Below are 27,013 nucleotides of genomic sequence, written 5' to 3' on the forward strand. Positions count from 1 at the left end.
TTGTCCGTGTGCTCGCCGCTTTGCTTGACTCCTGTCGCTGTCGCTGCCGCTGCTACTGGTGCTTCTACAGTCAGTTCTAAAGTCTACTGTTGAGAGTTGGACTGCCACGATCCTGGGCAGCGAGAGATCGACGCCAACTTATGCTCAGCTGGCACATGTCAATGCCCTGTTTCGACTCGGACGAATCAGCGCCAACATTTCCAAAATCTTCGTCACCTTTCGTCCCTTCACATGGGGTGTTCCGTTACTTGGCTTTTTTTTGACTTGTCTTGAACCCGCCCACCCACTCCCTTGCATCGAACCAAGAGTACATACCATGGGAGTCGCGAACCCCTAAAAGTTCCCCCTCATCTTTTTAACCCAACCGACACTTTCCATCGCCCGTCCACTATCCGAAGACCGGACGGACGAGAGCAAGCAGAGCTTGACGACGAAGACGACGACGACGACGACAGCGATAGCGACCAAACAGCGTCGATACCGACGAAACGGCTGGTGACAACATAAAATCACAGCTTGGCCGGCCATGCGAGCATCTCCGTCGCAATGACGGAGAAAGATGCCGCCCAGCAGCGTGCCATTCTCACGAGGAAGCTGAGCCCGCACTCTATGCCTGGCGATAGGGGCAGCAGCAGGGGTAGCTACGAGACGGGCGAGTCAAGTGCCACCGGCAGCCTCCTCAACGACACGACCCTTTTACCATCCCCCGACGAGTCCAGCGCCGCGCGCCGCCCACTTTCATCGAGCCCGAGAGATGCTGAACATACAAATGGATACCATGGGGGCAAGCCCGACGCGAGGAAGCAGCAGAGAGCACCTAGGCATCGCTCTACTGGAGCCTTTTTGCTGCAGGATGCCTTTCGCAACGATGACGATTCCGAGGAGGAGGAGCAGGCACACCGTCTACGGCACGTAACGCGAAACATACCCCCCAGCCGGAGGACCAAAGATTCGGGGAGGGCATCGGATAGGTCTGGATCCAGCGCTGGTCGCGAGGCTGGCTACGGATTCGCTGGGCTTGAGAGCCCGCCAAGGCGAAACGGCGATTCCTCGCCGCCGCAACCTACGAATAAACTGACGGTCAGGAAACGGGATGCGCCCAACGGCAGTAGACCGTTGTCGGGGACGAGCTTCGCGCCGCCTGCGAATGCCCCGCTCGATATCGACTCGGCGCAGATCGTGAATATGGCTCTGAACTTGAGCGAGTCCCGACGGCAGGTGTCGCGAAGGATCGCACCGCCTCAGGCTGTGCCGACGCTGGCACAACTTCCCGACGGCCCGACGGGCGCCAATCTCAAGAACCATCTGCAGTCGCAGAGGAGGATGTCGAGGACGAGGTCCCCGGGGCCTGAAAAGGCACTGACTCCACGATTACCCTCGACGGGGATGCTTAGCAGCCCGCTGCAGGCGACGTTCGACATGAGCCGGGAAGGCACGTTCCGTAATCACTTTACCGCGTCGACCTTGGCACGAGTACAAAAGGCGAAGGAACATCTGGAGCTGATGGCCCAGTACAGGCGTCTGTTGGAGCTAGTCCCACCCATACAGTCGCACAACCAAAGCCGCCCGACGACCGCCAGTCCGCCCACATCCTCTGGAGGAGTTGCGAGAGTTTCCACCTATGGTAGTGCCGATGGCAGCGTGCGGCTAGGGCGTCCGTACAACCCTTTACAATACATCCGCAATAGAAAGGTGCGAGCTCGGGAGCGGAAGGCGATCGACGGCGAGGCCCAGGGTTTCGGGGACTTTATCAAAGTCGCCGACTGGGTTGATGAGGTGGCCAAGTGGGCTGCGACGGGCCAGGCGAACGCAGATGGCTGTACGCTGCCGCCCTTCACGGATGCAGACGTGGTGGAGCAGCAAAACGCTCTTCAGGCTACCACCAGCGCTAACAAGCCAAGGAGACCAAGGCTGGATTGGACCATCGACGCAGCGGACCTACTTGCCGATGTGTACTGGCTGGAACAAGATCACCACAAGCAGCTGATTGAAGATCGTCACTGGCGCCGGATCTTCCCTCAGAATGCCGAATTGCACAGACCTTTGTCTAGACAGAACGAAGAGTATGGCAGCGAGTTGGGACAGACACCAGGACGTAAGGAATATGAAGGACTAGGGCCCACGATCGATCCGAAATCCAGCAATACGGGGCTTGCTAAGTCGGATACGGAGCATTCCACAGCGAGCGCTCGAGAACGTGCCCGCCAGAAGCTGCACGATCTGACTGGACATCATCATCACCACCAACACCACCGGCACAGTAACTCAGTCCATAGCCATTATGACTGGAAGAACGGCAAGAACTCAGTCTCTGACCTGTCTGAAAGCGAAAACGAAGGCAAGCTTAGGAAGGAGAGGAGGAACCGAGCAGGTACCCTCACCAGCAGTCATCAAGACATCTTGGAGAAGCAGATGCTTGAGATGATTGCCAAAGAGGCGCGTGAGAACGGCCCCCAGAAGCCGGACGGATCGGGATACGTAACGCCGGAGCGGAATTCTGGAGTCACTTCACACCCACAGTCACGACAACACAGTCGGAAGGCATCTATCGTGGAGGCGAGCGAGTCTGATGAGAGGAAGAGTAAGGAAAAGCCTCGCTTCACTCCACTGCACCTTCAACGCGGCATGGGAAGGTCAAGTCTGGAGATCCCGGTGCCTGCGAGGAGAAGCTCCTTCGAAGTCGACTCATCTCTGCCTAATTCTCCAGACGGCGCCATTCGTGGAGACCCCTTTATCCCCGCGCTCGGCGGAGATCTTTCATCCGGATCGAGCCGGGCGAATTCCCCCACTCGAAACCCTTTTTCCAAGGTTAAACAAATATTCCGCGAGCGTAGCAAGGAAAGAGGTTCGCGCATTTCGGAAGAGAGATCCAGTGCGGAGGATCTGGCTAGCGCACCGAAGACGCCGTTTGAAGTCTCGCCTGAATCTTCGGGAGATCGAAAGTCGATGGATAGGAGAGGCTCGTCGAGAAGCCCGTCTCGAAAGGTTGTTCAACGACCAACTGGCGAAAGCCACAAATCTCATCGCAGTACTGCTAGCACCAAGTTGCGCAGTGAGGACCCGGGGATGCGAGGGTTATTTAAGGGCGCTCGCATCGACAATGTCATTCGTGGGGGCGTGTCAAAGCTGGGTGATTTGATCTGGCGTAAGGAATCAGAGACCGGCGATGGCCCGTCCGAAGCTGAGGGCACCACGACGGACGAATCAGACACCGAGCAGAGAGGCAGGAAAAGAGGAGAGACGCCGCTGTCACGCACAGCCTCGATCAGAAGTCAGGGCATGCGCCAGCAGAACGGCAAGACCTACCTTGACGTCATGCCCGCCTTTGAATCTTCTCATGAGAAGCTGAGGCACATTGAGAGCGAGCCGGCGAAGCTTCCGGACACATCACCACCGTCAGCAAGCCGTAAGTCACCTCGCTTCGACAGGCTGAAGCCGCCGCGCATCGATATTTTGAGCGCAAGTCCAACCTCGTCACCTGGATCGACGAAGCGCTTGTCAGATGTCTCGGAGGGTGAGCCGCTATCTGGCGGCCACAGTGCTGGACTAAAAGAGGCGGACAAGCGTCTCAACAATATCATTGCCGTCCCGCCCCCGTTCCCACCCGACGGCCGCCCCGGATCTTCATCCAACCGCAGTCGACACTGGTCTATCTCTGACCACAGCCCGGCACCCGAGCGAGCGCCCATGTCGAAGCGTGAAGTTGCCCGACTCCGTGCCCTGGTCTTGAGCTCCGGTATCAAGGCCATGGAAATCACCCGCCGCGCCAACGAACCCCATCTCGCGTTCGCAAACCGACAGACGCCGTCTCAGAATGACTTGCAGGTCGCAAACGTATTCTGGCCTAAGGTTGCCGAGCTCAGTCCCGACCCCGCCAGCCTACGCAAAAAGGCCGTACCGCAGACGGAGCTGTACCAGTTCGCCGCCAAGACCCTCGGCAAATCCATCCAGTGCGCTGGCCAGGACTGGCAAAAGACGGCGGACCACTTTGCCGCCGACACCGTCCCGGCCCTGCACCGTCGGGTGGAGGATGTCCGCCGGCGAGTGGCGACGGACCTCTCTGCCATGACGCGCGCGGCAGCCGACGAGGCGGACGAGACGAGCCGCGATCTCACGCTGGGCCAGCGGCTGAAGATTAAGCATACGCTCGACGTGATTGAGGCCATGCTAAGGCGACGCAGACGCAGGTTTCGCTGGGTCCGTCGCGCCATGTGGCTTGCTGTCGAGTGGGTGCTTGTCGGGTTCATGTGGTATGTGTGGTTTGTCGTCATGATTCTGAGGGTGTTTTGGGGTGTTGGGCAGGGGGCTGTAGGAGCTGTCCGGTGGTTGTTGTGGTTGTGAGCTAGGACCCTTTATTTGGTTGTTCTCGCGGCGCCTTGTTCTTAACCCCCTTGACCCTTGTTTGTAGCGGAGAGTTCAAAGTTGAGGATTGGGGGGTTTTTTTTTTGTGTTTTCTTTTGGTAACACGCTCATCATCATAAGCACTGTCATTACTATGCATAGCCGACGGAGCAAAGTTTTCTTTGGGAGTCAGCATACGGGGATGCGTTTTGCGCAGACGTGTCGTTGTCGTACGCGAGTCATCGGGTGTGGTGGAGCAAATGGAGGGGGAAAATAAGAGAAGAGAGAGAAAAGGAGAGTAGAGCGGAAGAGAAGTAATGATACCCGGAAGAGGGGAGGGAAGTAGGTGAGGGAAAGATGGGGAGAAACAATGGTTCTGTTCCAGTTCGACTATGTCCGCTTGAGTGCGCCTTTTAGTTATTTTTTTCTTTTATCTTCCTCCCCTTTATATGGTGGGATGGATGATGTTCGAGGACTGGATTCTCTGCCTGCAGGGAGGGGAAAGCGGTATGTGAGGTCACTATTTCCGTTCGGGAGCTTTGTATATACATATAATGATACAGACATACTACAATGATTCCGGACAAGATTGATAGGTCTAACACTGAGTATGATGAATGAATTGCGCATCACGTTGCTAGTTGGCGGCCTACTCGACCTATGGAGCTCACTGCGGTCTCCTAGCTTCTATCAAATTGGTATCCTGCCGAGCAAAAAGGGTCACTTCAGAGCGTCAATTTAGAAAGACTGGTGAAAAACACGCAAGTCTCATTCTATAGTGAACCTTTTCTCGCAGAGTTGCCCGGGAATCCGGAACAACCTTACCCCTCAAATTGGATATATAAACTGCTTATTCTGCAAATCCGTCAAATCCAAAACAGCCATATCGACCTTGACCCTGACCGTCTCACCACCCTCATCAACCTGCTCAACCCACCCATCCCGCTCGTCCTCGCTCAGGCCAGCGATATACTCCAACCGCTCCTTATTCCTCCTCACGAGAATGAACCGGATAATCCACAGAATCACAGGCGTGCCGATCCAGCTCACGGAAATCATGGACGCCCACGCGCCGTAGAACCGCGGCGCGTTGGAAGGCACCCAGATCTGCGGCGACACGAGGTTGCCGACGTTGTAGCCCAGCATGAACATCACATTCCGCGTCAGCTTCTTGGTATACCCCGCGGCCGTGGACGTCGTCCACCCGAGAGCAATGATGTACGTCACGCCATACGTCGCCGCCGCGAGGATCAGGCAGGCCAGGAGGCCGATCTTGCGGTCCCACGGGATCGTGACCATGGCGATGCCGCCGGCCACGGCAGGCATGCACCAGACGGTCCCGTGGAGCGCGAGGTTGCTCGGCCACCTGCGGAGAGCGAGGGTTGCGGCCACGCAGCAGAGCATGCCAAAGGCGCCGCCGGCTGCGGCGACGAGGGTCGAGCCGAGGGGTTTGATGCCGATGGAGGTTGTGATGAGGTTCTTTTGGCCGTAGTTTAGGTTGTTGGAGTACATTAGCGTGAACGATTGCAGGGCGAAGAGCCAGGATACGGGGTCGCGGAGGGTCTCGACGACTTGTTCGCGCTTGAAGCGTTTCTGCTCGATGGAGCTCTGGTGCGCGGCGTGGACGCGGCGGATGACGTGGATTTTCTCTTCGAGGGTGAGGAAGCGGGCTTCGGCTGGGTTGGAGGGGTACTCGAACCAGACCCAGATGGCGAGGAAAAAAGTGAGGCCTCCCGTGACGACGTGGAGGAGTTTCCAGGGGAGGACGGGCCCTGTAGAGTAGAGAAGGCCGTAGGAGAGGAAACCGGTGACGAGGGGCGCGGCTTGGCAAGTGATCCAGAGGACGGGCTGGAGGTAGGATTGCTCGCGGCGGTTGAAGAACATGCCGATTGTGATTTCCATTGCGGGGACGATTGTGGCTTCGGCGGCGCCGAGTAGGAGGCGGAGGACGATGAGGGCGGGGTAGGATGTTGCTGCGCAGTGAAGGAAGATGAGGGCTGACCAGATGAAGATTGTGATGGCTACGTATTTGCTGAAGGGGAGTTTCTGCATGAGGATGTGGCCTGGCCATTGGAAGGCTAGGTAGCCTTTGAGGATGAGGTGTTAGCTGCGTGTTTGTGTGATGGGTGTGGCTATGAGGAGGAGGAGGATTTGTAGGTAGGTTGCTTGCTTACCGACGTAGAACATCGTGTTCAAGTTATTGTATTGGGCTTGTCTGATGCCCGTTTCCTCAAAGAGGCCCAAGATAGCTGCGTAGCCGAGTGTCGACTTGTCAACCTGCGTAACAAGTCACGGTCAGCGAGTGGCTCATCACACAAACCCAGGTTCGTTGTGATGACTTACAAAAAGCATAATGTTGATGGCGGACAGTAGAGTCATGACACGAAGATAGAGCTTCCTCCTGATCTTCTTCTCAATCTCGGGCGTCAGGGGACCGACCTCGTCACCGTGCTGCTCGAGAAGCCGTAGCGTCACGTCGGCGTTCTTCTCCGAGACGGTCTTGCCCTTGGACGCGGGCGTCACTTTGAGCTCGACCCCTTTTTCGTCGGCCATGGTTTGGATAGTCTTTTGGAACGACAATTGGGGTCAAAGGCACGATTTATGAGGTGAAAATGCGCAAGGCCCGTCGATGAATTCATCTAGACTCGTATTAATCACACCTCAAAGACAGCCATCAGCGAGATCTGCCATCTTTAAACCCAATAGGTTCCATTACATCAATCACTGTTGTGGAGCCCTCACAATGTCGTTATCGAAAGACGCGATAGACTGCGTTCTCTTGTCGTCTCATTCTGTGAGGTTAATGGTGAGCCGGGTTCCGCCAAGCATCCAGTACGCGATGTCTCTCCGCTATCACGCAATACCGTGCGGCGGTCATCCTCCCGCTTTCACTCCGATATTTTATCAAATATTTAACAGGTTTAGGAAATCTCGTAGTATCACTGCATACAGAGTATTAGGCTACTAGTCTCCTGGTCGGAGCTAGCGCAAGCAATCCGCTCGTCGCATGTAGCGCAAAGGCCGATTTTTCGGGCTTAGACAAGGGTCGGATTACGGCCGACATCGTCTCTACATGTACTTTTCCAGGGATGAGAGTCATTCAAACAGCTGATTCTAGGCACGAGAAGGGAAAAGCTCTCAAATTTGAGTTTGGGCAAGAGCCGTAGCCTTATCTGGAAAGAGTGGAATCACTCTCCCGGCAACCATTCGGCTCAAAAAGCTCGGTCGACCGGAGGAGAAACTCGAACCAAGATCCCGGAAGGCCGATGGCCCCACATCGGCGCCGTCCTGGACTTACCTTGACTTCCATTCATACTATGTACTAACCCTTCAATGTAAAGCCAGTTACCTATCGGCTTACTTTCCTTACTATGCTTCTTAAACCGCTCAAAGACACTGAGAGTACCACTGATTCGCGGCCTGGCAAGTATACGGGCTCACACAGGCGGTACACCCGCTCCACCCGCTCCCGCCGCACTGGCCCCACCTCGCAACCGTGCACCCTCCGGTCGGCGGCGCACTCGCCGTCGACGTCGCCGGTGGTGCCGCCGAGGTCTGCGTCGTCGTTCCCGGCTGCGTTGATCCGCCCTGGCGAACGTTAGTCAAACTCGACAAGTGTTTCCACACTTCTCTCGCCCTCTTCCTCGAAGGAAAGAGAAAAGCACAAGGAAACAGAAAAGAATACTCACAGTAATACCAAACCACTTCAAATCCTCAGCCCCCATAACGGGCACGCTGTGTCCTACCCCAGTCCCATAAATACCCTCCAGGTTCGGCCCGTACACGTACTTTGTATACTGCCCGCTCGGCGTCCCAGGCAACGTCTGCTGCGGCGTGAGACTGTACCCAAACACCCCCGTCCACTGCTTGATCGTCTCATTAAAGTTCTGCGGGTACAGCGTCGTGTCGGCGCTGCCGTGGTAAATCTGCATACGGGGCCGGGCGCCGGAGTATCCCGGGTACATGTTGAGTGCCGTCTGCGCCCAGGCCTGCTGCGAGGCGATGGATTGGCCTTGGCTGCAGGTCGAGTTCCAGCCGTTGACGGTGCCGGTGTAGAAGCAGCCCGCGGGGACGCCTGAGTAGGCTATGCCTGCGGCGAAGAGTTCTGGGTAGGTTGCTGCCATGACGTTCTTGAGGAGTGTTCTGTCAGTACTGATATTCTCGTTCTGCGATTCCTTCTCAACAAGACACCGTTGCCAAAGGTTCGAATAGCTAGAAAGTAAAAGGGACTCACCGTCATCATCGCCCCCGAAGAAGTCCCCGTCACGAAAACCTTGCTCTTATCACCAGCATACTTATCAAGCGTATACGTCACCATATTCGCAATAGCATTACTGTTCCCGCCGCCGTTGTGCGTCAGCGACGCCGTCGAGCTGACGTCCCAGCACGTGCCAGAGTACGGCGACTCCGGGTAGATGACAATCAGCCCGTAGGTGTCGGCGTACCCCTTGTAGGGCGTGTTGGAGTAGTACGCGCTCGCAGTGCCGGAGCAGTAGTGGATCGCGACGATGACGGCCGGGCTCGCGGCGAGCTTGTCCGGGACGTAGATGTACATTTTTGCGCCGGAGGGGTTGGCGCCGAAGGAGGTTACTTGCTGGAGGGAGGCGGCGCTCGCGAGTTGGGCGAGGCCTGTGAGGGCTGCGGTTAGGAGGGTTAGGGGGCGCATCGTGAGGTTTTTCTTTCTTTCTTTTTTTGCTACTTCTTCGGCCTCTGTTACGGACGGTTTGGGACCTGAACTCGGTGATAAACAGCTGCATTTTCCATATCTTTGAGCGATGGGAGATGGATTGTGTCTTATATGTGCACGTTTTCCTCATTGAGGTTCTGCGAAAAGAGGGCGACGGACGCAATGATTCCGAGGAATTGCGGGCTAGTGGTGGCCGCGTCTGTCCCCCTCCATCTACCAAACAATCTCGGATCTCTGAAAAACTAGTCAAAGTCTTGAGATTCGCCAGTATTGAGTTCAAGACCTTGACGCAATTCTCGAAACCAAGTCCCATGGTTGTCTTCCTAACGGGGAAGGGATCTCTTACTTGTTATTTTCTCGTCACAGGCTCTGCTCATTCAACAGTTGAACAAGAAGCTTGGTAAAAAAAAATCTTGAAGAAGAAATCTTTCGCTTGTCCTGTTGAGCCCAGAATCGCCCATGCGAGCATGAATCCGAGTCAACGATCTTCACAGCCACCAAAAGGCCACGGATCGAAACACCATGTATGTCTCCGGATCCTGAACTGGAAAAAGTATTGATGCCACATGAATGTCCCCACTCGGCGATTCCGCCAGCTAGTCTCCGCCATCTCGTTCAGTCCACGACTGCAACGTTCCCCATCTTCCGGGTCAACGGAAGCGTTCGTTTCTGGAAATCTTCCATTCGTTGCATGAAGCCCACGAAGCCAGGCTGACAACATTGGAGAACGCCCACGTGGAGGTTTGGTGACATTGAGGCCCTTATTTAGCCTGAATGCGGCCAGCAGTTGAGCCTCCCTACACAACCTCCATATAGCCAGAATTCTCACACCTTCACATGAAGAGGAGGATCCAAGTACGTGGTGGATGAATGGTGTGGTTGCGTATTCGTACGACCTGGCTAAGAAAGAAGAATGATTTCTGGGCAAAAGGGTACTTGGGTCAATTCTTGTCGTCTCTTGCTATAAGAGGAACATGGGGAACGTGGCCCGAGGGGTATGAGAGGAGAGGGGGAGTCGACGCACTAACCTGAAAGTCCTTGAGCCTCACTTAACCTAATCTTTTGTTTGATTCCCTAGTGATGACCATTCTCTCTCTCTCTCTCTCTCTCTCTCTTTTCCTTTTCCTTTCCCTTTCCCTTTCTTTCTTTCTCTTTGCCATATAATCCAGGTCGATTTTACATGCAAGGCAAGTCTGAGAACCACGCCTAACCCCCTGACCTGCATTGCATCCAACATGCAATTCCTCGTGATGCGTTCACTGTCATCGTCACTCAAGTCACTAAAGTGAAATTGCAGCAGACACCATGTTTGGCACCAGGAGAAAACACACAATTAAATGGGCGAGAAGAAATAAAGGGGTGTATTATTCAGTTCTGAAGACAAGCTGTTAATTTTTGCGACATCTATGCCATGTCCATTCCATGCCTATAAACTCCCGGCTCGGCATTGGAAAAAGAAGTTATTGAATGCAAGGTCTCTGTATGGCCTTATTCGATGGAGAATGTGACGAAAGGGGTTCAATGTAGAATTTCGGACCAAGAAGCCGCCTTCCTTTTGAAAAACGTGCTCAATAACACACAATGTGAGCCACGAATAGAGAGAAGTTGAGCTGCAACCAGATACCAGTCTCACTCGACTCTCTTTTTGCCCTCCTCGGCGTGGAGATATCTCGCCGTGCTGAGGCCGCGCTCATGACGAGCGACAAAGGAGCCCAGGACGGAATCTTTCCGGGCCTTGGACATGTGCTCGGCGTAGCCCTCGTTGGCCCACGGTCTGGGGTTGAGCTTGGGCCAATTGACCTGAGACGGGATGTCAGCTGGATTGAACATGGATAGGGGAGAGTGGCAGCACGAGAGCTGTGACTTACGTAGAGCATGCCGTGGCTGAAGACAAAGCTGGCAGACCAGACGGCGACTGCGAGCCAGAACAGGATGAAGACACGGATGGTGACGACGGCCTCAGTCTTGGAGAAGAGACCGACGAGGACGAGGAAGATGCTGAAAGCGAGAAGGTAGGGAACGGACTGGATGAGAATAGGACGGCGGTCGGCGAAGACAAGGGAGCCGCCAATGTTTGCGGTTCCCGGTAGGAACACGCCGAGGAACAGGTCGTACGAGTCCTGGCGGGGTCCGTCGAAGAAGTTGTTCTTGAAGTAGCGGGTGACGCCGATGCGAGCGTCTTGGAGGGCGCCGACCTTTGTGCGGTTGCCGGTGCGAGTGACGTCGGTCTTCATGGCGCCGGTGCCAGAGTATGAGTTGGACACGACGTCGGCGTTGTCGGCCCAGAGGTTGCGGAACATGTGCTCAAAGGCCGGGTCTTCGTCACGGAAGGATGAGCCGCGGGTCTGCAGGCCCATCTCCTCAAAGATGCGGTCCAACATGTGGCGTGCGAACATGGACTGCACCACGTTTGTGCGATCAAGACAGTCCATGCAGTTTGTGCGCATGACACTGGTCTGGTAGCTGCGAGGCTCGAGACGGCCGTCGTTCGATCCCGGCATGTCCACCGCACGGAAGTAGCCCTGATCGTGGAGAGCCTCCTGGAGCTTCTCGACAAGGGCGTATGCGCGGTGCATCTTCATGCCCTTGGTCTCGTGATGGTAGTCAAAGTAGATATAGTGCAGGCGGTCAAACTCGACGGCGCGCTTCTCAGGCTGGATTGTGGTGAACTTTTCGTCCGTGATGCGGTCGCCCTCGGTTCTCTCCTTTGGCGACGATACAAGCTTCTCGACCATTTGCTCGTACGAGTTCTTGACGCGCTGCTCGCGGCCCTTCTGGTTCACGAGGTTGATGAGGTAGTTGTCGCCATAGAGACGGATCTGCTCCTCGAAATGCGCCTTGGCCGCTGGCAGAGCGCTGTCGATGCCGCGAACCTGCAGCTTGGGAACGTAGCGGAGGCTGTTGATCTCGGCCCAGTAGGTGGGCACACTGCCGCGAGTCTGGACGTAGGACATGATCTGGGTCTCCTTTCCGTCGGCGCCGTACTTGCCGCTCTGCATGTCGCTGCTGCCAGCAAAGCCGCCCATACCACTGCCAGAGTCATTAAAGATGGCGATCTGCTCCGTCTCGTTGTAGTTGGCGGCGTGGCCCTCGTCGTCGACGCCTCTGGTGAAGTATCTGGTGCCGCCGCGGTGTCTGGATCTACGGGAAATGAGGGTGACGGTGATGGGCGTCCCCTTGAAGGTCGTGGGGCGGATCTCGAGCATGCCGAAGATGACGGGGAGAATGAAGGCGTCGACGTCGGGCTGGGGACCAACATGGCCTCTGGCGCCCCTCGTTCGGAAGTCGATCAGGTCTGACTGGATGAATCGGTTGAAGAAGAAGCGATCGTCTGTGCGCTGCCAGAGCGGGAGAGAGGTGTCGGCGGAGGCCTGGCGCTGAAAGGAGTTTGTGAGGTCGAGAGAGTAGGAGAAGTACATGGGGCCGTTCTTCATGAAGGTGTCGAGCAGGCCAATGAAGGTATCTTCGTCGGGGTCTCGGATCTGGCGCTCGCGCATGGGGAGGATCTCGGTACTGACGACCTTGTAGACCATGTGGCCCTTGAGGCGGCCGACAGGCTGGGCCTTGTTGATTATGATGACATACTTGTCTAGAAGGAAGGAAGGAAGGAAGGAAGGAGAGTTAGCGAATTGTGTATGATTGCAGGCCAAACAGGGTTGACGGCGTTGCTGGCGACCGCGTGGGATCTTACCAAGTCTGAGTTGGATTATGCCCAAAATCCCGGCGATGCTTGATTGCCGAGATACCCTCTTGCCAAGGCCTGCATCTCCAAGGCGAAGGTCTCCAGTCGGTCGGTCAATGACCAAGGCGGGAGCATCAGGCGAGGAGGGAGAAGTGAAGACGTAAGAGTCGGGTGCGACCTTGATGTTGATGTCGCGATAAGGAAGGGTGGGTGCCATGGTGACGGGCGGCTACACGATGTTGAAGGAGTTAAGGTAGTGAGTGGTGAAGAGAAGCAAGAGGTAGATGGACAAGGCAATGCAAGGCAAGGCAAAGCAGAAAAGAAGCGAAGGAATGGGGGGAGGTAGAAGAGGGGAGGAAGCCTTGAAGCCCTTGTTGTCGTGCAACTGGGAGGTGTTGAAGTTGAAGCTGACGATTGTTGGTCGGTCGCAAGATCAAGTCTCGAGCACTCGGTGTCCAGAGCCTTGAGGACAGCTTGAGGCTTTGGTTGGCTGCACTGAATTGCGAACCCCAATAAAATGGCTGTCGTCACTCTGCAGTCGCAAGCACAGCCCGGGTGGAATGGGGGGCAAGGGGGGATGTCTCCACACAAGGTATCTTAGGTACTTGATGGGGTACCAAGTACTTGGGAACTTGGGAAACAAACTGGAACTGCCTGCTTTGAGCTCTGTTTCTGCTGTGCAAGGGGACTGGAGGTGCACTGCAGCACTGGACATCTGGAAATCTGGACGCCCGGCTTGTGAAAGAGGGACCGGATAACGTAGCGCACAGGTCATGTTCAGGAGCTATGATCCAATGAGGGAGCTTGGTAGTTGACTGGATTTCTTATGTAAGGGCAACCCCTTAGGTAAGCCTTGGACATGGAGCAGCATGTCCCAATGTCCTCCCTCTGAGTCCCGTCCTGTGACGATGGTGCCGTGGCTGATCATGACTAAAGCAGTACGTACCCAAGATGATGCAGACGGCGGCAGAGTTCCATTGCCCAGCAGACTGGGAGAGATTACATAACACGGCAAAGTCCTCCCGTCGGCCAATCAACGCAGAGCACTCAGCCCAACTATCGAGCTGGAGGTCAGTCTGGCGAAGTCATCGGGGTCGTAGGTGTCCCCCGTCCCGTCCGTCCACCTGCACCTGACAGCCCGGCGAACATCCCTCAGCGCTCCACTACAGACTTGCAGACAGCTTGGTCCTGATGTTAGGTAAGGTGCTAAGGTACCTTAGTCGGGCGCTAGGACTCCCTCAACCACCTACCACCTCAGACAGCCAGACTGACCACCTCAGAGGACAGTGAATGGGCATCAGTGATCACCGACACATACGCACACCTAACAGCACCCACACGCCCCCCGAGACCCCCAAGAACGGTTGACCCCAAGGCAGTCACATTATTCCAGGACCCGATTTACCATCAACTCCCATCCCGCTGCTTCCCACCTTACATTCCACCGAACCTCTACTCGTACCCTCGCCCCTCCCGCCGCGCAACCACGAATCTTTCGATCCACGACGGCTGCTTTCGCGACCTTCGATCCCCATCCCGATCAAACGTAAAATCGCCCTCATCTCCTTCGTTACGACTTGGACCACCCTTTCCGAAGCCTAGCGACCGAGTCCGTCCGGCGACATTCGATACAGCCGCCCTCCAAAACCAGTCTCTCGCTCCGTGTGTTAGGCTCATCCAACACCGACTTTCCTGTCATCGCCCGCTCCTCTCCAAACTTCTTTTTTCACACTACGCAAAATGGCTGCCCGAGGCCCCGGTGCTCCTGGCGCGCGCGGAATGAACACGCGCTTTGCGCAGTTCAAGCTCGTCTTGCTAGGTATGTAATGCTTCTTGCCGCCCAAGTGGTCTACCATAACAATAGCTAACGTTTTCGATGGTACATAGGCGAGTCCGCTGTTGGAAAGGTATTTCGTTGTTCGGATCTTCATGGAAATCCCATCCCCCAGTGCTAACCTGCTGTTCAGAGCTCCATCGTGTTGCGTTTCGTCAAGGTAAGTTCCCGATGCACAACTTGCCCGGCCTCATCATCACACCAGTCCATTAACCGTGTGCAACTACAGGACCAGTTCGACTCCTACCGCGAATCGACCATCGGCGCCGCCTTCTTGACCCAGACCATTTCCCTCGACGAGAACACCACAGTCAAGTTCGAGATTTGGGATACGGCCGGACAGGAGCGATACAAGTCCCTTGCACCCATGTACTACCGCAACGCAAACTGCGCCGTAGTAGTTTACGATATTACCCAATCTGTAGGTTGAAAGCCAACTTTGGCACGTTTTACCAGAATGCTAACGGTAGCAAGGCATCCCTGGACAAGGCAAAGGCGTGGGTAAAGGAATTGCAGAGACAAGCCAACGAGAACATCATCATCGCCCTTGCCGGCAATAAGCTGGATTTGGTCACCGAGCAGCCCGATAAGAGAGCGGTGCCCACGGCCGACGCCGAGGCTTACGCCCGCGAGGCCGGACTCCTCTTCTTCGAGACATCAGCCAAAACGGCCGAGAACGTCAAGGACCTCTTCACTGCTATCGCCAAGAAGCTGCCGCTTGACCAGGCCGGCCCTAGGCACGCCCGACCAGGCCAGCGACAGGGCGTCAGCCTCCAACCCGAGACTCCTGGCAGCAACGTCAGCGGGCCTTGCAGCTGCTAAGTGAGAACGGACTCACACACCACAATCATCATATATATCAAACGAACCCAAGGAAATCGGCGAAAGATTGGCATCACGTCAGAGGCGAGGCAGTCTCCCGTTGGCAGACTGCGCGAGGGCACCCATCAGTCAGGCACCGCACCAGATGCAAGCACGTACACGACGGCGTTTTGGCTGGATGGGTTTGGGCTGAAGAAGAGCGTTGTCGCAAATCCTACACCGAAGAATGGGTATGCCAGACCCAGCTTTTTTAATATCAACAGTATGTTTTTTTTTGAAAGGAAGGAATTCCAAGGGGAGAAGGTGGGGAGAGTTGCGTGTGTGTGAATTTACATTTCGAGTCTTCATTGAGCTGGTCATTCGGTTGCGGCAACTCGGGTGTAGGGACAGTCCTGGGATAAGACGGTGTACGGGAACGGATTCACTTTACTAGGGGAAGCATCCTGCAGCATTTTTCTGATGTACAGTATGCGATAGAGGCAACTGTTTTCTCAAGGATGGGGCCGTATACAATTTCTTATCGTTTCACTTTGGGCTTGGTGATGCACTGCACATGGACTGTGTGCCTATGAAGATTTCCAAACGCAGCCACCGAGGAAATAAAGCTGTGACGTAGCTTCTATAAATTTCTTCATTGGTTCGCCAGGATTCTGAGACTCGATTGGCAGAAATCATGCAAAGCCACAGGGACCTATATAATCACTACAAGCGAAATGCGAGATATCTCAGGTTGACTGAGATGCGAATATGAAAGCCGCGTGTCAAAAAGTGACAGGTGTTGCCGCCGAGTGACGTGAGCTCTACGGACAGGCAGGTGGCCCTGGCTGAGATCCCGGTTCCTGCCGCTCGGCGCTCGCAGCGGACCAGCACGGCGCGGCTGGAAGCTCACCCAGTTTTAGCCGAACTTTTCCTTGAGCTTTTTTGTGCCTGGATTCCCGTCGCTTCAAGGTACGGATTATCGCCCACCACATCTCCCCCCCGACATCATTCACCCCCAATTACGCCTTGTCGGTCCATTGCATCCCCTCATGTTGCGAACGTCGATTCGATCCGTGAGGGTGCTCGGCCACAGGCCTGCGGCGGCCGTTGTTGGCCGCCAATGGCAGGTCGCTGCCGCCCGCCAGAGGAGGCATTTCGCCGACGACAAGAAGGTCGACCCTTCCAAACCTGCCGTCCTGCCGGCATCAGAGACCATCACCGCAGACAAGAGCGCCATCCCCGAGATTGGAGCCGTCGAGCCGACCATCCCCAAGCAAGAAGTCCCTCTCACACCCCCGACTCCCGATCCCGCGGTCGTCATTCCCAACCTAGAGGCTGCCGCTGCCGCTGCCGCTCCTCCTCCGCCCGAGACGCCCGCCGCCGCCGCGCCCAAGAAGAAGGGCTTCTTCCGCCGATTGAGGAACCTCGTCTTGACCCTCGCCATCCTCGGTGCCGTTGGCTTCGGAGGCGGTGTCTGGTACTCGCGCGTCAACGATAACTTCCACGACTTCTTCACCGAATATGTCCCCTTTGGCGAGCAGGCCGTCCTCTACTTTGAGGAGGCAGACTTCCGCAAGCGATTCCCCAACCTCTCGAACAAGCTCAAGGGAAGAGATACGGGCAGCCAGGTCAAGATCCCCGCCCAGAGCGGCGCGTCATGGAGAGTAGCCGATAACGGCGAGCCCGCTGGTCGTCAGTCGAGCGCTGTTGACAAGGCCGCTGCCAAGGTCGTCGCCATCAAGGAGGAGGTGAGCAAGCCGGTTGAGAAGGCCAAGCCTGCGCCAGAGGCTCCCAAGGCCGCGCCTGAGCCCGTCAAGGAGACCAAGCCTGCTACTGCGCCCAAGGAGGACTCCAACGGATTCAAGGCCCCCGAGGTTAACGAGCCTTCGCGATTCCCTCCCATTGCCCCGATCGACGCCCTGAAGATTGAGGATGCCACCGAGCCCGTCGTCCAGGATCTTGTTCGCATGCTCAACGACATCATCACCGTCATCAACGCCGACAAGGCCCATGGTCGCTACTCTCCCACCATTACCAAGGCTAAGAGCGAATTGAGCAAGGTTGGAGGCAAGATCAAGGCCATCAAGTCTTCGGTCGAGGCGAAGGCTGCTTCCGAAGTCGAGGCCAAGGTCGCAGACTTTGACAAGGCCGCCAACGACCTGATTGCCCGTGTCGAGTCCGCCATGGTCGCCCAAGAGACCCAGTGGAAGAAGGATTTCGAGGACGAGATGAAGAAGGTCAAGGGAGCCTACGACGAGCGCGTCAAGCTCCTGCTGGAGCGCGAGAAGCAGCTCAATGAGGAGCGTCTCAACAACCAGCTGCTGGAGCAGGCGCTCGCCCTGAAGAAGGAGTTCGTCGCCGAGGTGCAGGGCCACGTCGAGGCCGAGCGCGAGGGCCGCCTCGGCAAGCTCAACAATCTTTCGGCGGCCGTCCAGGACCTCGAGAAGCTGACGACGGGCTGGAACGAGGTTGTCGACACCAACCTCCGCACGCAGCAGCTCCACGTCGCCGTGGACGCCGTCCGCGCCAGCCTCGAGAACGCGACGACGCCCAAACCCTTTACGCGCGAGCTCGTGGCGCTCAAGGAGATTGCGGCCGAGGACCCCGTTGTTAACGCGGCCATTGCCTCGATTAACCCGTCGGCCTACCAGCGCGGTCTTTCCAACGCGGCACAGCTTATTGATCGCTTCAGGATAGTCGCCAACGAGGTGCGCAAGGCGTCTCTTCTTCCCGAGGAGGCCGGCGTCGCCAGCCACGCGTCGAGCTACCTCCTCAGCAAGGTCATGTTCAAGAAGCAGGGTCTGGTCGGCGGCGACGACGTCGAGAGCATCCTTACTCGTACGCAGACGCTATTGGAGGAGGGTAACCTGGACGCTGCGGCCCGTGAGATGAACGGTCTGCAGGGCTGGGCGAAGACGCTGAGCAGAGACTGGCTCGGTGAGGTGAGGAAGGTTCTTGAGGTCCAGCAGGCTCTTGATGTGAGTATTGTCCCTGATTGTGCGTGAAGTGAGAATATAAGCTAACATATTTGATTAGGTCATTGCGACAGAAGCGCGCCTGCAGAGTCTCAAGGTAGAATAATGGACGGGAAACAACTTTTTTTCTTTTGTTCTAGTATGAAGGTGCTCCCACGGGGGGAACTATTTAGAGAAGAGAGAGAGAGAGAAAGGGAGCAAGATGGCCTAGACCTCTGGTCTGTGTAAGACATAGCCCATAGACTTGAATGAAGGCAGTGTATTCTATTAAGTCTACTTGTTCGTGTGATGTTCCATATCATGTGTCCAGATCCCGTGCTAAGCTGTAGAGTGCAGTCCTCATTTTGATTTAGGCCCATCATTCAATTTGGAAAGAGGATATTGTAACAGAATTGGGTCAGGTAAAGAAGAAGACGAATTGAGTTTGAGAAGTTCAGCAACGCAATTGTCACAAGCCGGTGGCCGCCCCGTTCAACTTAATACAGGATAGACGCAAAGTAGGAGGCGGGACGAGCGCCGAGCGCAGGGTCCCCGGACCCGTCTCCCGGCTCGAGTGCCGAAGCGCACCTCAACCTGGAAGCCGCATATAACCAGAAACAAACCCCCCACCGAAACCCGGGTGCAGCAGTGCAGAGACAACAGCTGCCAACCCCGAATTTCTACCTTCCCAAAGTGCCCAAAGATCAAGGGGAGAGCTCCAACGACCCCTCCATTTCAAGCCCCGCTGCAAACTACCTCCAAAATAAAAGGGAGCTCCCCGACGTCCTTGATGCATCATGCATCCCGCCACGTAATACGCCTCACGCGCAACAGCAACAGCAGCAGCAGGAGTTTTCTACTTTCAAGCTTTCTGGGACGACGAATGATGGCTACCGCCGGGAGGACGTATAATGTAAGTCTTGTCTCATCCACTGTGCAGCTTGACAAGCTGTCTGCTGTCTGCTGTCTCCGAGGTCGGAGATGGCAATGTCTCTCGCAACTTCAACCTCGGGACTACAACGCTACGCAATTGACAATGGCGCAACGGAGAAACAAAGACACTGCAGAACGAAAGCATCGCTAACAAAAGCTCCGACGCACAGGACGCCGTCGACGCGCTCAACACCCTCCAAACCCCCTTTGCCATAATCGAAGCCCGCCGCAAAGCAGGCATCCGACCAGATGAAGCCTCCGTCGCCGAAATGCGAACGTACCTCGCGCGCGTGGGCTATTCCGTCGCCGACCTCGACAGCCTCAACGTGATTCACGTCGCGGGGACAAAGGGCAAGGGAAGCACCTGCGCTTTCACAGACTCCATCCTCGCGCGGCACCGCGCCGCGTCGCCGCGCGGGGTACCGCGGAAAGTCGGGCTGTTGATTTCGCCGCATTTGATTGCGGTGCGGGAGAGGATACGGATTAACGGGGTGCCCATCTCGGAGGAGCTGTTTGCGAGGTACTTTTTCGAGGTATGGGAGAGGTTGGGGGAGGGGAATAAAGTGCTGGAGGAGGAGGTTGCGGTGGGGACGAGGCCGATTTATTCGCGGTATTTGACGCTTGTGAGCTTTCATGCTTTTTTGAGCGAGGGGTGTGATGTTGCGATATTGGAGACGGGGATTGGAGGGGAGTATGATGCTACGAATCTTGTTGGTAGACCTGTGGCGACGGGGATTACGACGTTGGGGATCGATCATGTTTTTGCGCTGGGGGATACGGTGGAGAAGATTGCGTGGCATAAGGGGGGGATTATGAAGAAGGGGAGTAAGGGGTTTACGGTTGAGCAGGTTGCTGGGGCGGCGGGTGTGTTGGAGGAGAGGGCTAGGGAGAAGGGGGTCGAGATGGAGGTTGTTGGGGTGGACAAGAGGCTTGAGGGGGTCAAGATTCGGCCTGATGCGGTTTTCCAGAAGAGGAATGCGAGTTTGGCTGTGAGGCTTGCTGAGACTGCGCTGGAGAGGGTTGATGATGGATTCAAGAGGGATCCGGAGAGGTTGCCGAGGGCGTTTGTGGAGGGGTTGGAGGGGGTTGTTTGGAGGGGGCGGTGTGAAGTCAAGGACGAGGAGGCGGAGGCCGGTGTTATGTGGTATGTTGACGGGGCGCATACGACGGATAGTTTGCGGATGGCGGCGAGGTGGTATGTGGATGAGAGTAGCAGCAGAGGGAAGAAGGGGCCGAGGGCGTTGGTGTTTAATCAGCAGGGTCGGACGGAGGCGATTGACTTCTTGGATGGCATGTATGAGGCTATTACGAGGGAGAATGGGCGGGCGTTTGAGAGTGTGGTGTTTTGTACAAATGTTACTTATGCCCAGACTGGGTATAAGCGAGGTAAGCTCCCCCCCTTTTTTTCTCTTCAGACACGTCTTTGGGATGCCGGAGGGGATTTGGATGAGAGAGAGAGAGAGAGAGAGAGAGAGCTGACGGATGGATCATAGACTTCGTCAACCACCAGTACGACGCCAAAGCCATCGAGGCCATGACGGTGCAGAGGCAGTTTGCAGAGCGCTGGTCCAAGCTGGATCCCCACGCCGACGTGCGCGTGATACCGACTATCGAAGAAGCGTTGAACCATGTCCGGAGCGTCGGTGAGGGTCTGCCCGAAGGCGAAAGCGTGCAGGCTCTTGTCACGGGGAGCTTACATCTTGTTGGCGGCGCGCTGGGGATCTTGGAGGGCGCAGATGCGTTGTAGATGTTTATGGAGGGTACGGAGTATTTATATTGCGTTTGCGTTTGACCCTGAGCTTATGGGGTCTGGTCCTATGGGATATACGGGGTAGAATGAGGTTTAACAACGGTCTTATACAGGGGGCGGACAGATAAGTCCTCACGGATTCAACTCTAGATTCTTTTTTTCTATTCTTACCTAGTAGGTATAAGTGGTCACAATAGACCTTCCGGCTCCAACAAGCCGATGACGTTTCCAACGAGATACATGCTCCCCGTAACCAGCACCTTTGTCCCCGAAGACTGCTCCACGACGCCGTCGACGGCGCTCTTCATCTCCGTCAGGTCCCTACACACCATGACTTTGGTGGCAGGATACGCCTCCCTAAACGCCGCGGCACACGTCTCCTGAACAGTCAAATCCACGTCCCCTCCCTCGCCTGCGATATTGGTCTTGTCGTTCCTAGTGAAGATTGCAGCGGCCAGTCTCGATTCGAGGCCTACGCCTAGCGTCTCCATCTGGCGGAGCATATCTCTCAGGAGAGCGGAGGCGTCGCGCTCTTGTTGGTTGAAGACCAGGACGAAGCTATCCTGGCCTGCGTCTGAGAGGTCTGTAGAGGTGATGATGGGCGATATCCAACGCGCCACCTCCGCCAGACTATCCGCATTATGCGCGCCGTCAAGATACCACGATACCTTGCCCTGCTGTAAAACTTCATGTCTACCACGGAGCGTCGCCTCGCGCAGGCCAGCGATGATGACTTCCGGTACATCAGCCAGCGAAGCATTGATTTCTACCGTCTTTGACCCCGCCTCTCGAGCTTGGAGGACCTGGATATGTCGCCTCGCAGCAAGCGCAGCGAGAGCCTGGTTCCTCTTTTGAAAGTCTCCACCGGGTAACTTTGCCCCCGGGACACCTGTCCAGCGTTCGACATCCTCGTCGGATACTTCCATCAGCTCTGCGCCTATCTCTCGCGCGCGGGAGCGGAGTGTGGCCATTACACCTGGGTGTCCTTCCTCTGAGAGTTTACGGGTGAAGGTTGCGGTGCCGGGTTTCATTACACCTGCTTTATGCCACGCAATCTGCGAAGCTGTAGATCCCAACATGGCGACGTGGTCTATGCCCAACTGCGTAATCACAGAGGTTGTTACCGCATCCCCGGGGATGGCGTTTGTGGCGTCGTATTCCCCACCGATGCCGCATTCTAGGACCACGGTGCGGACCGAGTGTTTGAGAAAGATGTGGAGGGCGAGGAGGGTGAGGAAGCGGAAGTAGAAGGGTTTGGCGCCGGGTTGGATGCCGAGGTCGGGGCCGGTTGTGCTGGCGGCGCCGCCGGGGCTGGAGGTGGTGCAGGCGGAGAGGGTGTCCCAGAGCTCGAAGAAGGATGTCGCGAAGAGGGATTGGGAGATGGGGTGGCCTGAGATGGCGATGCGTTCGCGGGGGGAGAGGAGGTGCGGGGAGGTGTAGGTTCCTATGGGGCCGAATTGTGCAGAGAAAGATGAGTGGTGGAGGAGGGCTGAGGTCGTGAGGGCTGTTACGGAGCCTTTTCCTTTTGTGCCTGCGATGTGGATGAAGGAGAGGGAGGAGAGGCGTTGAGGGGTGAGGTTTGCGCGGAGGAGCCAGGCGCGCATTTCGGGGATGGCGAGGAGGTTTGGGTCTGTTGCTGCCGGGTCTGGTTTTGAGGCTGAGGAGGAGGAGGATGAGGTGGGAGTGGGAGCGGCATCTTTTGGTTTGTTGAAGAGGGCGTGGATTTTGAGGTTTGGGATGAGTGTGTTTAGGAGGTTGATTGCGTCGGTGTAAGTTCGTGATGAGGGGGGTTGTGTTGGTGATGGGGAGGAGGACATTGTGGTTATGAGTCTGGATGAGCGGGGAGGGTTGGTGAAGGTGTGTTTTGTGAGCGATGAGACTATTGGGCGGAGGAAGAGCCTCATGAGTGTGAGATGTTGGTGAGACAGGGGGATGGAATGGCGAGTTAACTGGTCATTACGACGTTGAAAGAAGCATTGTTTGTGAGTTTTGGTGGTGGTGAGGCTGAAATTAGGTTGGCGGTTTGTGAGTGGTGAAGCTTTTTTGTGGAAGTGAGTTCCCACTTGAGATGAGTGATGGTTCAAGGGAGGCTTTGGAACTCCACTCTTGACGGTTGTTGGTCTCGCGACATTGTGTTACCTTTACTGATTAAAAGTTATTGAACACGGCTCAGTGATGCACTCAGAATTAGATTCCATATTTCGCAACATGAGTATATTGAGTATCGACTGGAACTGACGCTTTGTCCATTTGCTCCGAGAGACGAGCTGTGCCGCTGTAGAAACTGGGTGTTTGCGTCGTTCACAAGATAGCCTGGACGATATATATTCTAGTATTGTCCTCAAGCCGTATGCTGTACGATAGTTATCCATGTAATCCTATTAGTATGTTGGTTAAAAACTATTATCTTGTAGCGGTACTCTAAGTAGATACTCAGCAGAAAAGCAGCCAGTAAAACGAATTACTACACAGAAAGATGAATTCGATCGCAACGACCCAGTGATGATGACAAGCATTCCGACAACCAAGGATAAGCCTTCCATTGCGGGGGGAACAGCCGAAGTGGGGGAAGGGAGGACCCCGGCATTCTATCGATCCCGTCGCAGAAGCGTCCGCTGTCTGCGATCTGGGCGTCTTTGTCTTTCCATGTAGGTCAAGTCGCAGGGTCGTAGACATCGCCGTTGCAGATGTAGCAAGGATGGCGACTATAACACGTGAACAATTATGAGTTTATGTTGAAGGCTGATTACCAAGCCTCCACTCGATTCCAATGGATGCGTCTATCCGTGTAGTATTCCGTACTAGCAACTGCCTCGCGGTGACGGCACGGTTCAGGTGGGATAAGTAGGATGAATGAGCAGTTTAGCAGTCTTTAGCTTCCTAGTCAGGTAGTTCGGCTCTGGCTTATGGATGGTGGATAATCAGAACACCAACTCTTTTGGGGACTTGTCATAGCTGTAAACCAATCGGGCAGAGTCATATGAACCAGGACGAACTGCTCCGGCGAATAAGGTACTCTAGGTATACGGATAGAGACCTCGGATGGATAGGTTGGAAAAGACAAGTATTCGTACTTTTAGCATGAGCTATCAAGTGTGTACTAACAACACTCTCACCGACTCTCGCGCCGAGGTCGTGTGCTGATTAAATCCGATGTCGCATTTGCCCCAGTGAGGCCCGTTTCCAATCAACCAAGTCTCTTTTTAGTACTTTAGTCATTGTCAATCGAGGCCAAAAACTTTTGCCGATTCGGCAACGCGGCAACGACTCGACATTCTCTCTCTCTCTCTCTCTCTCTCTCCCCCTCGTCGCTCTCGCTTCTTCCCACCCCATACCACTACCCATTACATACGATTTTCACTTACCCCAGCCTTTGGACGCTTTAGATCCCACACCCCTTGCTCTTAGCTGCTTCGAGACCAGTCCCTTTACGTCCACTTTTCTTACCCGATTTCTTCGCCATGGGACCAGGGTTGGAGCGCATGTGGAGGTGCTTGTCATCGACTTTGTATTCGTAATGGAAATTTGTTGCGCCTTTCGCTCGTCAATTTTCCCTTCTTTTTCTTTACCTACGTGACTTTTTGATTCTCCTTTGTGACAACTTTGACCGGGCTGGCTATTGCGACGGGTTTCTTCTTACTAGCTGAACATCGTCATTCACTGGACAATACCCAACCAAGCCTCACTCAGCGCGTTGTATCTATCACCACCTCATCGTGTCTCTCTTTGCGCGAAGCTGGTGATCTCGATTCTATACTCCCGTTGAAAGGTCCAGCTCAGCTACCTCTGAACTCACCACTTCCTCCCTATGAATTATCGGTCCCTCGCTCAGGATCACGAGAACAGATTGAGCTCCTGAGACAGGCACACAGCACTCATACAACATTCCAATAGCACCAGAAAACAATCGACCAGCAGAGAGCCAAGCACAGATGACAGCAAAAGACCTCCACGAGGTCCACGACGACGAAAAAGTCGGCGACATTGAACGCGCCGCCGGCTCCCAAACCGAAGATGGATCGCCCACCACCAGCAGCGACTCGGTAACCATCCGCAGCAACCCCGACGCGACAACCACCAAAGACATCAAGGCGGAAGACCTCTCCCACAACGCTACTGCCACAATGGCAACAGACCATGTGACGGCACCCGGCGACACAAAAGAGGCGTCCGAAACGCAGACAGCCGCAGCGCAGGGACCACCACCGGCGGCCGGCGCCGAAGACACGCCCGAGGCCGGCCGCACAAAGCTCGAGACGACGCTCATCGTGCTCTCGCTATGCGCGGCGCTGTTCCTGGCGGCGCTGGATGTCACCATCATCACGACTGCCGTGCCGACTATTGCGGAAGAGTTTAAGAGCAACATTGGCTATATCTGGATCGGCTCGGCGTACCTCCTCAGCAATGCGGCGTTTGTGCCGACGTGGGGCAAGATTTCTGATATCTGGGGCCGGAAGCCGATTCTGCTTTGCGCTGTGGGTGTGTTTTGGGTTGGGTCGTTGATCTGTGGGTTGTCTACGAGCATGGGGTAAGTTCTAACACAATCGAAAGAAGTATGTATGGAGGGACCTGATGTTAACACCACAAACAGCATGCTGATCGGCGCCCGCGCGATCCAGGGCATAGGCGGCGGTGGCATCATCGTCCTCGTCAACATCTGCGTAAGCGACCTCTTCTCCATGCGCCAGCGCGGCGTCTACTTTGGCGTCATGGGCATGGTCTGGGCCGTCTCGAGCGCCATCGGGCCCGTCCTGGGCGGCGTCTTCACGAGCAAGGCTACCTGGCGCTGGTGCTTCTACGTCAACCTGCCCATCTCGGGCGTCGGCTTCGTCGTCCTCTTCTTCGTCCTCAAGCTGCACAACCCGCGGACGCCCGTCGCGCAGGGCTTGAAAGCGATCGATTGGGTCGGCACGCTCACCATCATCGGCGGCACGTTGATGTTCCTGTTTGGCCTCGAATTTGGCGGCGTCTCGTACCCCTGGAGCTCGCCTACTGTTATTTGTCTTATTGTGTTTGGGATTGTCACGATTGGCATCTTTGCGGTCAACGAATGGAAGTACGCGCGGTACCCCGTTATCCCGATGCACCTCTTCCGCAGCTGGTCCAACATGGCGGCCTTTGCCACGGCATTCTGCCACGCCTTCGCCTTCATCTCGGGCAGCTACTGGCTTCCGCTTTACTTCCAGGGCGTGCAGGGCGTCTCCTCCCTCCTATCTGGCGTCTACCTCCTCCCCTACGTCCTCTCCCTATCCCTCAACTCCGCCGTCGCGGGCGTGCTGATCCGCAAGACGGGCAACTACGTCTACCTCATCGTCGGCGGCATGCTCGTCACGACCGTCGGCTTCGGGCTGTTTCACGACCTCCCGCTCGACCGGAACTTCACAAAGATTATCATCTACCAGATCGTCGCGGGGCTCGGTATCGGGCCCAACTTCCAGAGCCCGCTGATTGCGGTGCAGACGTCGGTGGAGCCGCGTGATATCGCGGCGGCGACGTCGGCGTTTGGGTTCATTCGGCAAATGGGCACGTCTATTTCTGTTGTGATCGGCGGCGTGGTGTTTAATAATGAGATGCAGAGGCAGTACCCGCGGCTGAGGGAGGAACTTGGTCCCGAGCTGGCGAATATGCTCTCTGGTTCGAGCGCTGCGTCCAGTGTGGGCGTGGTGGCAGATTTGCAGGGGGAGCAAGGGCAGATTGCGCGCGGGGCGTATCTGAGTTCTCTGAGGACGATGTATATCGTCTATGTTGCGTTTGCCGGGCTGGGGCTTGTTCTGAGCTTGTTTGTTAGACAGGTCCAGTTGAGTAAGAACCATACGGAGCATAAGACGGGGTTGAAGACGCTTCGGAGCCGGACTGGGAAATGAGGTTCGGCTTCTTATGAGGACGCCTCAAAGTGGAAGAAGGGGGGAGCAGGGGATGAAGGTGGTGGAGATGTAAGGATTTGCTAGACTTCAACAGCATGGCGTTTTAGGACAGGAGCATCTTGTTTGGTTGGCAGCGAGCATCAACTGGATACCAAAAAAATGGGATG

The 27,013-nt window shown here is 55.7% G+C and overlaps 9 protein-coding genes across 9 annotated transcripts; 5 read left to right on the forward strand and 4 right to left on the reverse strand.

Moving 5' to 3' along the window:
• Positions 1 to 546: 546 nt before the first annotated feature.
• Positions 547 to 4,341, forward strand: BDP55DRAFT_628166 (uncharacterized protein; the record flags this gene model as incomplete). Its single annotated transcript, XM_060571863.1, has 1 exon — positions 547 to 4,341. The coding sequence occupies one exon, from the start codon at positions 547 to 549 to the stop codon at positions 4,339 to 4,341; it is 3,795 nt and encodes a 1,264-aa protein (XP_060434203.1).
• Positions 4,342 to 4,967: 626 nt separating this feature from the next.
• Positions 4,968 to 7,244, reverse strand: BDP55DRAFT_650990 (major facilitator superfamily transporter). Its single transcript, XM_060574016.1, has 3 exons — positions 6,685 to 7,244; positions 6,516 to 6,618; positions 4,968 to 6,428 (listed from the first exon to the last, which is right to left on the reverse strand). The coding sequence occupies exons 1-3, from the start codon at positions 6,892 to 6,894 to the stop codon at positions 5,170 to 5,172; spliced, it is 1,572 nt and encodes a 523-aa protein (XP_060434204.1). The 5' UTR covers positions 6,895 to 7,244; the 3' UTR covers positions 4,968 to 5,169.
• A 484-nt stretch (positions 7,245 to 7,728) lies between these two features.
• BDP55DRAFT_628168 (PHB depolymerase family esterase) lies at positions 7,729 to 9,007 on the reverse strand (the record flags this gene model as incomplete). The annotated part of the gene is made up of 3 exons (XM_060571864.1): positions 7,729 to 7,929; positions 8,031 to 8,516; positions 8,576 to 9,007. 3 exons carry the CDS (start codon positions 9,005 to 9,007, stop codon positions 7,729 to 7,731), a joined length of 1,119 nt encoding a protein of 372 aa, XP_060434205.1.
• A 1,650-nt stretch (positions 9,008 to 10,657) lies between these two features.
• Positions 10,658 to 12,927, reverse strand: BDP55DRAFT_543934 (phosphatidylinositol phosphatase; the record flags this gene model as incomplete). Its single annotated transcript, XM_060568449.1, has 3 exons — positions 10,658 to 10,828; positions 10,897 to 12,617; positions 12,720 to 12,927. 3 exons carry the CDS (start codon positions 12,925 to 12,927, stop codon positions 10,658 to 10,660), a joined length of 2,100 nt encoding a protein of 699 aa, XP_060434206.1.
• A 1,434-nt stretch (positions 12,928 to 14,361) lies between these two features.
• On the forward strand, positions 14,362 to 15,431 carry BDP55DRAFT_352993 (ras family protein). Its single transcript, XM_060567000.1, has 5 exons — positions 14,362 to 14,529; positions 14,598 to 14,617; positions 14,678 to 14,704; positions 14,774 to 14,965; positions 15,019 to 15,431. The coding sequence occupies exons 1-5, from the start codon at positions 14,451 to 14,453 to the stop codon at positions 15,364 to 15,366; spliced, it is 666 nt and encodes a 221-aa protein (XP_060434207.1). The 5' UTR covers positions 14,362 to 14,450; the 3' UTR covers positions 15,367 to 15,431.
• An 861-nt stretch (positions 15,432 to 16,292) lies between these two features.
• BDP55DRAFT_651001 (mitofilin) lies at positions 16,293 to 18,591 on the forward strand. Its single transcript, XM_060574017.1, has 2 exons — positions 16,293 to 18,323; positions 18,382 to 18,591. The coding sequence occupies exons 1-2, from the start codon at positions 16,395 to 16,397 to the stop codon at positions 18,424 to 18,426; spliced, it is 1,974 nt and encodes a 657-aa protein (XP_060434208.1). The 5' UTR covers positions 16,293 to 16,394; the 3' UTR covers positions 18,427 to 18,591.
• Positions 18,592 to 19,501: 910 nt separating this feature from the next.
• BDP55DRAFT_543985 (Mur ligase) lies at positions 19,502 to 20,979 on the forward strand (the record flags this gene model as incomplete). The annotated part of the gene is made up of 2 exons (XM_060568453.1): positions 19,502 to 20,618; positions 20,726 to 20,979. 2 exons carry the CDS (start codon positions 19,502 to 19,504, stop codon positions 20,977 to 20,979), a joined length of 1,371 nt encoding a protein of 456 aa, XP_060434209.1.
• BDP55DRAFT_651008 (Mur ligase) lies at positions 20,726 to 23,003 on the reverse strand. The gene has a single exon (XM_060574018.1). It carries the CDS (start codon positions 22,884 to 22,886, stop codon positions 21,171 to 21,173), a length of 1,716 nt encoding a protein of 571 aa, XP_060434210.1. The 5' UTR covers positions 22,887 to 23,003; the 3' UTR covers positions 20,726 to 21,170.
• A 1,911-nt stretch (positions 23,004 to 24,914) lies between these two features.
• Positions 24,915 to 26,846, forward strand: BDP55DRAFT_725047 (multidrug resistance protein fnx1; the record flags this gene model as incomplete). The annotated part of the gene is made up of 2 exons (XM_060578968.1): positions 24,915 to 25,510; positions 25,574 to 26,846. 2 exons carry the CDS (start codon positions 24,915 to 24,917, stop codon positions 26,844 to 26,846), a joined length of 1,869 nt encoding a protein of 622 aa, XP_060434211.1.
• Positions 26,847 to 27,013: the final 167 nt, after the last annotated feature.

The sequence above is a fragment of the Colletotrichum godetiae genome (genome assembly GCF_030913485.1).
Source record: "Colletotrichum godetiae strain CBS 193.32 chromosome Unknown BDP55scaffold_6, whole genome shotgun sequence".
NCBI classification, from domain to species: Eukaryota; Fungi; Ascomycota; class Sordariomycetes; order Glomerellales; family Glomerellaceae; genus Colletotrichum; species Colletotrichum godetiae.